General features: G+C 41.7%; 1 protein-coding gene across 4 annotated transcripts in view; it reads left to right on the top strand.

Moving 5' to 3' along the window:
- The window catches only part of CACNA2D3 (calcium voltage-gated channel auxiliary subunit alpha2delta 3), an 808,785-nt gene that overhangs the window by 741,388 nt on the left and 55,250 nt on the right, over nt 1–12,147 (top strand). For all 4 annotated transcript variants that reach the window (XM_067043906.1, XM_067043907.1, XM_067043905.1 and 1 more), the window contains 3 exons: nt 7,337–7,412; nt 9,983–10,035; nt 11,561–11,616. In XM_067043906.1, the coding sequence (XP_066900007.1) occupies nt 7,337–7,412; nt 9,983–10,035; nt 11,561–11,616 (185 nt within the window). The remainder of the gene's footprint in view (nt 1–7,336; nt 7,413–9,982; nt 10,036–11,560; nt 11,617–12,147) is intronic.

The following is a 12,147-nucleotide window of genomic DNA, read 5'->3' as shown; positions in this document are numbered from 1 at the left end:
GTGGCGCAGCATGCCTGAGCTTTCACCCCTCCAAGGCCATTCATGTTTTCCCTGCGGGGCCTGGTGAACATCCTCCTCATCTCCCCCACTACACATTCATTAACATAGTCAACCTGTGTAGAATGCCCTGTGGCGGCTCCTTCTAAATTGCCTTTCTAAAAAGGTGACTCGTCAGGTAGGATTCAAGACTTGGACCATTTCTACCCCTGTCTCCATATGATGGAACTGCACTGGCTCCATGGCGGGTGACTGGAGCTTTCCCTGTCTTTGGTGATTGCGTTACATTTCAGCGAATTCCCTGGCCTTGGAATCCAGAGAGTGTTAGAGGAGAAGTCTGTTATGTTTGGATGGCTGCTCTAATACCGACTGCTCCACCGATGTCTAATACTCAACAACTCATGTAAGGAATGTAATGGCTTCTTGGCTTCCTGTTGACCTGACTGTGTCCACTGAAGTATGCTTTGTCAGAGGTGGCATTGAAGGGAACAAGAAGACGGATTGGCTTGGACAAGTGTGTTTCTGGGCCAAACTTTCTGGAATGCAGAAACATGGGGATTCCAATGGACTGCTCTTTAAAACCCTAAAGCTGCTGCTTGAGGATCCCCAATTACAATGATAACAATAGCCACTGTCATCTACATCATAATAGCAGCAGGTCTCATTTATTGAATACTAATTGCAGTTGACCCTTGAACAACACAGGTTTGAACTGTGGGGGTCCACTTATACACGGATTTTTTAAATAGTAAATACTGAAGTACTACACGGTCTGTGGTTGGTTGAATCTGTGGATACAGAACCGTGGATATGAAGAAAGTGTGTTTACAGAGGGCAAATTGCACTCGGATTTTCGACTGCACAGAGGGTCAGCTCCCTAACCCCTACATTGTTCAAGGGTCAACTGTACAGGCAAGGCATTATTCCAAGCAGTTTACATGCATTACCTTAATTAATCCTCATGGCAAATCCATGAAATACCTACTATCATTATTGCCATTTGACAAAAGAGAAACTGGAAGTGGAGGCTTTAAGCGTTTTAGTAATTTGTTCAAATTCACCCACAGTAGTGTGTGGGGAGATGAAATTTGAACTCATGTCTTTTGGATTCTAGATTCTAGACCATGTTTTCCTGGTCACCACTCATCTTTTCCCATAGTTGGAGAAGACTAAAGTATTCTCTGCAGGGATATTTGTTCATATTCATGCTTGTTTTGCTTTGAGAGAAAGTAAAAGTCTTTCAAACTTGAAGTCCAATGTATTGGTTAGTAGTTGGTTCTACTAGAAATAATAGGAAATTCCAAAATAACAAAGCATGAAAGAACATAGGAGTCTTTTTCTCTTTTATGTGAAGGAAGTCTGAAAATACTAATTTGGGGGCCTCATGTTGTCATCATGGACACATGACCACATCTTTTTTTTTTTTTTAACCTCCTTCTAAGTTGGCTTTTAAACTCAAGATTACCTCATGATCCAAGATAGCTGCTGAGCTGCAGCCATTAGTTCTGCAAACTAGGCTGGCAGGAGGATTCTAGGAGGTCTAAAAGGCCAAGTAAAATTTCTTTTTAAAATTTCTTTCTTTATTTAAGTACTTACTCCCAAACACTACTTTTGCTTCCATAAAATACTTCTGCTTAATCACATGGCCTCACCTACCTACAAAAGAACCTGGGAAATGTGCATATCAAAAATTCGGTGTTCTGCTCATTGGGAGAGGAGAATGGCTGTCGGGAGACTATGATGGCCTCTGCCACATCCAACATATCTAACTATAGAATCCTGCTTCCTGTGACATCCACTTCGAAACCCTTCCAGAGATGAGGCTATATTCCTAACTCCTAGATTTCTCCACACCCCCCATGCCCATGCAGTGCTGAACACAAATGGTCATAGCCACCATCTAATGCATCTGTCAATGATGTCTGACCCCAGGCAATGACAGCAGGAGCACTCAATAACACCTGTTGGGTTTGACTAATAGTAATGACACTGGCAACACCAACATCCCTAGGTTCTAACATCCTGAGCCTCAGTTGTGTGCCCCACACTGTGCTAAGTGCAACTCAGGCATTACCATGGTGCAGTTGTTGTGAGATGTACACATGGCGCCAGGCATTTGGCAGAGCCCAAGTATGCTCCTCTAGCATCCAAGTTTCCTGCTTCAAGTGGGTTTTGCATTCACTCATTCCCCAAGCAGAATTTAGCTGTTTCCTTCTATATCTTACTCAAACAAAGAAGCGAAAGAAATTTAGGCTTTTCTACGTGGGGTTAATCATAATTGCATTTTCCCTTTCAGTTTAACAAGGAAAGCTAATATTCATGGAAGGGGCAGTTGAATGGGCAGACAAGCCACTGGCTAGGTGCACCTACTAGGCACCTGTGCATGTTATCCTGTGCCCCAGGATTGAAGCAAATTTGGCTGGGAGAGCCACAGTGACTTCACCTTCTGAGCTTAGTTTCCTCTCCATGCCCTTGACATCAGGGATAAGACTTGACTGGCAGAAAGTAATCGATTATTTCTTATTGTTACTACTTTTATTACCTGGGTGAGATGTTGATGTGGTCAGTATCTGCGACTTTGTTTCTTTTTATAGTCTCAGCACCTGTTGATGAAGAGCATTTGGGGCTGATAGACCCTCTGCTTAATCTATAGAATGAGTGAGGCTCCCCTCTCAGGATTCTGCACTGGACCCTGAGTGGTGGCCCCAATACACTATGTGCTGGGCTTCCAGCTGGTGCAGCCTTATGGCACTTATTCTCTTCTAATGATGGGTGCTCATTAACTAGATTTGTTTTAGCGATTTTCCATCAGAGCGTTCAAAGGCAGCTTCAGCTCACCATCTCTGCTATGTTAGATGTGCTGTGTTGATCATAAGGACCAGTACAATCTCTGTAAGAAGATGCTATGGGATGAGATGGCCACCAAGGCAAAAAGGAGAGACGGGAGAGCTCCTTCTGGATCTACTATTAGTGTTCAGATGGAACAGACTGAGCTTTCCATTCTCCTGGCTGTCTAAGATGTATGAATGAGTAAACTTCCCATGGTGACAATCCCTTTGTTTAGAATTTCCTATGTTCCTGCTCCATGCCCTGACACTTGCAAGTTGAAAACTGCCCCAGAGAACACATTTTATAGCTCAACAAAGGATACATATTTTTACATGCTACCCTAGTGAGTCACTTTTGCTTCTCATACTTTTTGATTCAAAATTGCTTAAATATGTCCCTCGGCGGGTCTCTATGTCAGATGCCACCCTGACTTGTTTTAGGGCCATAATTGCAAACATTAAGCTGTTTCAAGACTGGTTTTGAGGCAAGTTTTTAGCCAAAGTGAGTCGTTGCAGGTAATGTACCTGGCCTCATGGGCACAAACTAGGTGTTTAATAAATGCTGGTCCCCACCGTTACTAATGAGCTTAAATTAGCTGAACTCATGCCTTTGAAATTCAACCTTCTAATTTTTAGAAGAAGTCTTTTTCTTGGTCGTGATTTTTGTCTAGTTGGAAAAGAGCAAAATCAACAAAATGGATTTAAGCAATTCCTAATGTCATGAGCCTGACACCCAAGACTCTGCCTAGTACAGGATACATAGGGTTGCCCATGCTTGGTTTGCATTGCTTTGAGTTTCTTCTTCAGAGACTGTATCTGCCTTCTGTCAAAGTTTCAAAGAGACCCATCTGGGGAGCACAGAGATGTTAATGATAAGGTCTCCCCAGCAGCCCGAGGTTGCCGTGGCCTGGTGGTGATGTCATGGGGATTAAGGCATGTTATCTGTAGTAAGAATAGTCTCCTGCTGCTGAGTGCAGCAGCGCAGCAGCAATCTTGGGCTGGGCCCGGCGCTCGGGGCTTATTTTAGACCTGAAAGAAAGCAGGCAATTATCATGTTCTTTAACTGTAATCAGCCAAACAGGATACAGGTAGCCACAAAATGGAGTTATTTAAAACAGTAACAAAATCACTTCAAAAAGGGCAACAATCTGGAAGTCTCTCTTTCTGCAACATCTAGTTAAAGCTGTCTAAGCATGGAGAAGAGAGAGAAGGTTTGTTTTGTAACCTCCTCAGTGGCAATCAGATCAGGAAAGCTTATTTGTGAAATGAAAGACAGGAACCCTGGCCTGGAAGCTGCCCTAGAGCAATTGAGTTTGGACCCAACAAGTAAACTGGAGCCTTTAAAAATGATCCCAGGAGAATCCTGAGCTTCCAGCCATCTGTTTATCATGGTGGTTACCATGGCAAGGGACTCTCACTAGCCTGGCCAGCTAGTCCAGCCTGGTCTGGTGACCCCATCACAGCACCTCAGCTTGGGTTGGAAGTTGATTCTGGATATCGATTATGAGACCTTATCTTGGGTAGCATTCCCTGTGACATTCCAGTAAGACTCTGGGAGGGGGCACAGGGCTGAATCTAAGCATTTCCTAGGACCTGTCAGAACCTGCTACCAAGCAGAAGGCAGAGTGAGGTGGACTCAGCATGGGCCCCGTCTAATTCTGGCTCTGCCACTTGTTAAGTGTGTGAACTTGGGCACATTTTTAGGCGAGCTGAGACTTGGTTTGCCCCGTGTGAAATGGGGATGATTAGAAGCTCTCCTGTAGGGACATGCTTGGAAGGGTACCTTGCTCACAGCAGCTAAATAGACTTCAGCAGACATTAGCTGTTGTTACCCTGTCCTCAGCTATGAAGCTTATGGACAGAAGTTGCCACATCATCTGTTGATAACCCCAGCATGACTTCTGAAGGTGTCTGTTACTTCAGTAAGAAGTGTGAATTTTACATTGCATCATATATGCCAATGAGCTAGGAAAACCAGGAGGCCTACCCATCCTCCAGCCAGCTGGGTAAAGCCTGAGTCAATTCCCAATGCATTTAACACCATCCCCATTAATTAATAATGGCAGTGAAAACCAGACTAATAAGTTATAACAGCAGCTGCAGCCCTGCCTTCTGTTGAATGCTTCTTCTGTACTAGGTACTGTGCTAAAGGCAGTACATGAGTGTAATCTCATTTAATCCTCACGACCACCCTATAAGGCAGCCATTATTCTCACTATTTTACCAATGAGGAAACTGAGGCACAAAGAGAGTTAAAAAGAATTGTAATAAGTGGGTGAGTTAGGATTTGAGCTCAGGTCACTGACTTGAAAGCTAGCTTGCTAATCATTAAGTCACACTTACCAGTCACTTGGGCCTTTGGGAATAGTGTAGCTTTAAGAGTCCAAAATCTAGCAAAGAACAAAATTAGGCCTTCTGTCATAACAAGGCTAGCACATTGCATAGTATATTTCAGTATACTTCCACATGACTGATTAGTTAAATCTGAGAACATCTCTGGAAGTCACTTTATAAATGAAAAACTAAAGCCTCAGAAGTAAGCCACCTGCCATTATAAATGGCAGAACCAACCTTTTAAGCCAAGGCCACACTGCATCCATGTCTACAAGACCCCAAACACACTCAAGTTCCACTCAAGCCATGCTGCCTCTCACCAGCTCTGACCCAAATTCCAGCTGCAGAGATAGAGTTGGGCAGTAGGAAAAGGATAAAGCTAATAATAATTCTTGCCAAATCCTAGAAAGCCCTTCCGGGGCACCTGCCGAAATCCCCTGTTGAGGATACAGACTGTGGCGTGGTAGGCCAGTCAGGGGCCAATTAGACTTGTCCATCCTGGCCTGCAGTTGATTTTGTGGCTGAGTTCGTGTCAGGGCTGCATCAATGATGAGCATTTCTGTGAGTAGTTTGTTCAGGGAATTCCCTGAGCCAGACACTTGGCTGGTTCATAGGCTTCATTTCTGTCTCAGTATACACTGGTTCTGCTTGCATCTGCTGGAGGAAAAAAGCCAGAGGATAGTCAGCAAGACTAGAAATGTCCTGAAGAGGAAAGGGCTTTGGGGGACTTGCCAGGAGATTGTGTGACACTGGTACCCTCTTGGGCTTTGCTGCCTATGATGCCTGTGTGGTGCTGGTCAGGAGCTGGTTTCCATCCTAATTTGGTCAAGTAGCCAGTTTTCTACTTGGTGCCCATAGATGCTCTTTGGTTTAATCCGTCTGTGTGATATCTCTAATTTATTGTCTAGAGGAGAAAGCCTTCACATCACATTTTGCAGTTGACCGCTTCAGTCTCAGCTGTGTCATCGACTATTCAAGATTCATGCAATCAGGCAGTCATTCATGCATTCAACCTTTTAAATTGGAACATCTTCTCCATACTGGGTGCTGTGCTAGGTGTGAAACAGATCCAACCCCAGTCCTGCAGCATGGAACTTCTATTCTAGTGTACATTTCCAGCACAGTGTTAAGTATGCTTCACATTGCGCACTGTATTATTTCAGAAAGATATTCCTGTAGGGAGAATTCCTTCCAGTCATTTAGAAGTTCATGTATTACAGTATTAACATGTCATCTGGCAGCTGTTAACATAACTCAGGCTGGACTTTAAGTGTCTCTCGTTTGGGGGGCCAGGAATAGTGGGAAGAGGAGCTTGGGGGAGGGACGAAATGCATGTCTCCTTTGGGATAAGGTGTTCACTCCATCTAAAAGCTCTTAACTTGCTGCTGGAAATTGCCATTCTTTTTTACTTTGTAAGGGTGTTAATAGGAAACTAAAATATCTGTAAAAATTATAAAGTAAAACATCTTTGCAAATGAGTAAAGATCATAACTGGGAGGAGAGCTGTATTTTTATCACCAAGGGAGAAAAAGATGTCCATTTTCCTGTTTCATAAACTGCACTGTTTTTGAAAGCATACTTAGTAGTGAGTATACATATATTCACTACCATGGTGGTGGTAATGGAAGGGGGGTTAAGAACCAATGAGCCAGCTGGTTTCCAACAAATTGTCAAAGTGCTGGCTTTATCTTGGTCCAAGCCTATTTCCTAGTGTTTAAAAGAGACAGAGGATCCTGCCATTTCTTAACTCAAAGTGGCCCTTCCCAGCTCTCCTTGACCATGCAGACATGGTCCATGTGGATTTCATCAGGGGCCCAGAATTCAGTTTAAAAGAGCATATTTCTTTGGAGTATCCTGGTCCATGCAAGTCATCGTTGTTCAAGCCAAAATGACTGTTTGGTCAAGTTGGGGGGTTTCTTCTCCCAACTCTCCATCCCAACGATACCTTTATTCTCTTTATTCTTTAAGTTCCAAGTGTGACATGACTGTGTTTCCAGTCCTGGACTTTGCTGTGTTCCTTGCTTGTCACCCTTGTTAGGCCTGCCTTGACTTGTGTCTGTCACTGCTGCACTGGCTGGTGGTGTTAGTGACTGTTCACCTTGCTGGTTCATCCACAGCATCATTTGGTTCTCATGTTTTCCCCATTTAGTGAAGCTCCTTTCCATTCTCTTCTGTAGAATTACCCTTTATGACTATCAAGCCATGTGCAGGGCCAACAAGGAGAGCAGCAATGGTGCCCATGGTCTACTGGATGTAAGTACAGTGCAGTCACTCGGAAAACAACTGCATGTTTTTGTCTGTCCCTGCATGTGAGCATATCTTTTTCTTTGGCGTCATCAAGTTTATCTGTTTCAAAACCATGAATATTTAAATGTGTCAAGTCAAGAAAATCACTTCTGTTTAAACCCAAATCCAGTGATTGTGTGAATGATAAACAGGTCTAAAGTATTTGATGGATTAATGCAGCAGCCCCCTCCTCCTTTTGATGTATAGAAAAGGGGAGAAGTTTTGTCAATTCCCTCATTCTCAAATAAAAGAGAATTTGGTTTGGTTCAACAGAAACCTTCCTTTTAGTTTGTAATAGAGCTGTTAGCCTATGCCCAAATTCACATTTTGATCAGAGATTCTCTACTCTAATCATGCTGCTGCTTTTAACATCATTTTCCCTGGAACTGATTCCATCCATGATGTCACAGTTGAGGATCAATCAACATAGCTTTGTATCATTAGAAACTGGCTTTCAGATCACCAGAAATTAACTGTGACAATTTACCCCCAGTTTAAAAATATAATTTACAATGTGCAAGCAATATAAATTTGGTCACCAATAACTTGAAAACACAGAAAAAACAGATACTTCAACATAGTCTGGCATATGGGTATAAGTATAACCCTTACATGTTATCATTTTGTAAATTCCAAAAAATCAACCTAAAATTTGGTTTGAAACACAAAATTTAAGAGCCATTTTGGTTTTAAAATATAAATATACACCTTCTCATTTGCAGATGTAAGATCTTGCAAGGGGATTATTTAAAAACCAAATATTTAACACGGTTCTGAGCTGGGACATTTCTGAGAGGCAACTAGGAACTAAAAATGGGATGATTTGAAAAATACCACTTTTTAGTGAGAATCAACACAAATTTCCAAACCCAGCTTCCCTAGCCTTAGCATGAGTATTTCCAGGCTTAAAATGTTCCCAAAATATGTTTTTATCATTAGGCTTAAGAGCTCAATGGCTTTACCCTTCTGAATGCTAATGTGAATTAAAATTTTTTAATCCCATATTTGCATAATCCCTTTGTTTACCCTGCATTGAGCCAGCATCAGGGAAAGCTTGAGTATCCTGCTCCCACTGCCTCGGCCCCCAGCCCCGCCCCGGGCCTCAGGGTGAGCTGCCCCTGTGCCTCTCCCTCTTCCTTAATCTCTTTATTCATTCTCTCCTCCCACACTATGGAGGACCACTGAAATGTCACTACCCATCCCGGCAGGTACAAACACAAAATTGTCCTGTGGTCTGACCTCCCTTGGTCCTTTTGAAAGAAAGATGGTTATTTTTAAAGCCATAAGAAGTGTAATGGCAGAACCACAGGATTGCATGGCTGCATTTGGTTTTGGAAAATAGTTAAAAGTTAACATCCTTATCTGACCCTGAAAGCCCTGTGATTCAGGGAATGATGAGGACACACTCAATCAGAGCAAGAAATTTAGTCTGAAATCTGGGTGGGCTGGGAGTAACCCCAGTGGATGGGTGTTGTGTTCTGTACATTTGCTTACTGGCTTGAATAGGCAAGTTTTAAGAATGGTCAGGGGTATATAAATTTGTCCTTGTTTTATTTGAAACTGGATAATCCTCCCATTCCTAGCTCTAGTCCTTATCATCAAAATGCTTAGAAGGTAGGATTAAGCAGCCATCACATCGGAAACCAGGATTGGGCATTTCAATTCCCTGCTACCTAAAGACAACCACAGAAGGTTCTGAGATTTGTCTGGACCTGCAACTTGGGGTTCGGGCTTTGCCAACATCATTACCTGTCTCTCAGGTCCACCCACCACTCACATATCTAGCATACCTAGGTACAAAGAACCGACTGAGGGGGAGACTTAGTATTTTCCAGAATTCAGGAAATTGAATTATCCACATAGGAAATATCACAGAGTAAACAATCCCACTGCTTTTTTTAATTAAAATATTCTGAAATAAAGATTAGCCCGTCAATGCCTTCTTTTATAGAGTGAAGGGGATTTTCTGCAAGGATAAAATCACATATTTATGTGGTTATCATTTTTTTTCAAGTCTGAATATGTAAGTGTGAGAAAACGCAGCTTAAATCCTACATAATTCATGGGCGGCATTAAAATCAAGCATGTGCAATTTTTGCTTATTTCAATGAATAACATACAGTGATGGAGAACAGGGAATCACCTTTCTAAGAGGCAGCCCTGTGAATTACCATTTGAAATTAGTTATATGATTCCAACTGCTCAGCATTAGGCTGCGAAATATTAGCCCCCAGAGAGTAAAGGTTTAAGCATCATTTGGTGAACTTCCTTTTTCCTCCCAGAGATAACCCCTGTATTAGATCATGTTTATTTTACTTGTAAATCACATCTCACTACAGGGGAGTTCAAAGTTTTAAAATGTTAGTTTTGGGATACAGTATCCAACTATTTTCTTCTTTAAGCTAGAGCTTCACTGGTTTTTGACATGATATCAATCTCTTTAGAAAAATAACATTGTCTTTTTGTAAAGCCTTAGGTTAAACTACAAATTTTGTGCGTGATACATTGTTTGTAATGAACTGAATTCTTCTCTTCAGCCTTATAATGCCTTCCTTGCTGCAATAAAATGGATAATGACAGAACTTGTCTTGTAAGTACAATTTGCTGCTTTTTAAAAAAAGTATTATTGCTTATAAAAAAGTATTATTGCTTTTCTGTGTTAAAAAGTGAATTGAGAGACTGTGCTTCCAATAACCATTACATTCATAATACTCTGCGATAACCTGATTGAACATCTCGAAATAGTGAACGTTGAGTCCAAAAAATTATCTTTTATTAAGTTATTCATGGTCACTGCTCATGCCCTTATATCACCATTTAGCAGACTAACAGCTTGCACTACACAAACCAAATTTATTTATTGTGGTTACTGTTAAATGTAACATAGATGTCTGGCTGTTTTTAATGCAGCCTGGGTGGGCTGTGGTCAGAAGAACAAATTGCCAGGCTGTCCACTGTGCTACTTTGGATGTCTTGGCATGTGCAGGCGTGGGGGCCTGTGCAGTCATGGGTCAGGGCCTTTCTCAGGTGTGATTTAATTGTTTACCCTGTCAAATTACAGTCCTGCTGGATGCATCTGTGACTTAGGTCAGACTTGAAATGGCACAAAGATGAAAGGCTTAACTTCCAGATGAGATATTGAACACATTACAGAAACTGTGTCACACAGAGAGGAGGAATTCCATGGACCAGCATGGAAACCAGATCATTCAAGCTGCACCAAACTCTCTTATTCTTATTTTCCCCATTAAGGTTCCAATTCTGTGAGTTTAAGGCAGATTTCTTGCTATTTGATGAACAGACATTGTCTTCCTTATTGCTTCAATGTAACCTATGTTAACAAAGTTATAACTTGAAGCGGGGAGTAAGTTCTAAATGTACATAAGAATCAGAAAATACAGGTAGTAGTGAGATTTTTATTGTAAGCTGCTAGAGGATAGCAGCCATGAGCCTGAGAAGGAAATGACTGAATTTTGATCTATTTCCATTTATTTAGAGGATGATTTATATTACTTTTGCATTCTTTACTAGCAGTTGAGAAATTATGATTTTTGTGGAGTTGCATTGTGATATAATTTCATAAAAAGGAGTTTGTCCTCTCTGTTCCCACCACCCTGCCCTACATACACACACACACACACACACACACACACACACACACACACATATACACACACACAACTGAATACATTTGTGTTACAGTGTAAATTTTGAAAACATCCTTTATAGTGTAGACCATAGTCTAAGGAGAGAATATTCCATTTGTATTTCTGAACCAAGGCAGGGGAAGCCCTTTGAATGTTGACTTTTTACTATGGACTTAGACTATAACAAGAAAACAATTTCTGCCTATAAAGCAGATATTTCTCAAAAGCGTCCCTGACTCTAGGTGAACCTGATTTTAGGGTTTGGCTGGCATTGGTGATAAAATAGTCTTTCACAAGTAAGACAAAACCTAATGAAAATTCAGTGGTAGCTGAACCAACCACCTTGATATCTCAGATGATGATGTTATTCTTTCAAATGAGGTGAGTGATGCTGAATAACACAGAATGTCACTTCAGTTCAGGGTGTGGGTGACCAAGTAACATTGGGCTTTTCCATCTCCTGTTTAGGTTCCTGGTGGAATTTAACCTCTGCAGTTGGTGGCACTCAGATATGACAGCTAAAGGTAAGCAGCAACTGGCTTCTCTTTCCTTGCTCAGAGTGATGAACCCGGGGTTCACTGGCTACTTTTCACCAGGGATGTGCTCACATAAAACTACCTAGGACAAAGGAGTGATGATTTCTCCTCTCTGTCAGCAAAAGGCATCCTTTGTGCTAAGGGCAGCACTGTTCAGTCTAACAAAAATTCCACAGGCTTCATTCAGCCCTCATTGAATATACACTTTGACCTGTTTCCTTAACTAAGGCTTTGAGGTCATACACTGCACAGGAGAATTCTTCAAAAGCTAGTGGGCAGTGCTGAAATCTAAGGGTCACAGACACATTGCTTTTCTCAGGCTGAATGAATGGATAACCATTACCTTTTTACCATTACCTTCATAAAATATAAATCTGATCATATTACCTTCCCTGCTCAAAACTATCAATGATTTGAGCAGTAATTAGTAGAAACTATTAAGAGGCCTGAGTTGTGGAGTTAGATTAGTATGGATTTGAATTCTGGCTCTGAGGTTGGCCTTTGTCAAGTTAGCTGATC

The sequence above is a fragment of the Kogia breviceps genome, chromosome 10 (genome assembly GCF_026419965.1).
Source record: "Kogia breviceps isolate mKogBre1 chromosome 10, mKogBre1 haplotype 1, whole genome shotgun sequence".
NCBI lineage: Eukaryota > Metazoa > Chordata > Mammalia > Artiodactyla > Physeteridae > Kogia > Kogia breviceps.
Note: the sequence above shows the minus strand (reverse complement) of the source record. Positions and strands in the feature narration are given on the sequence as shown.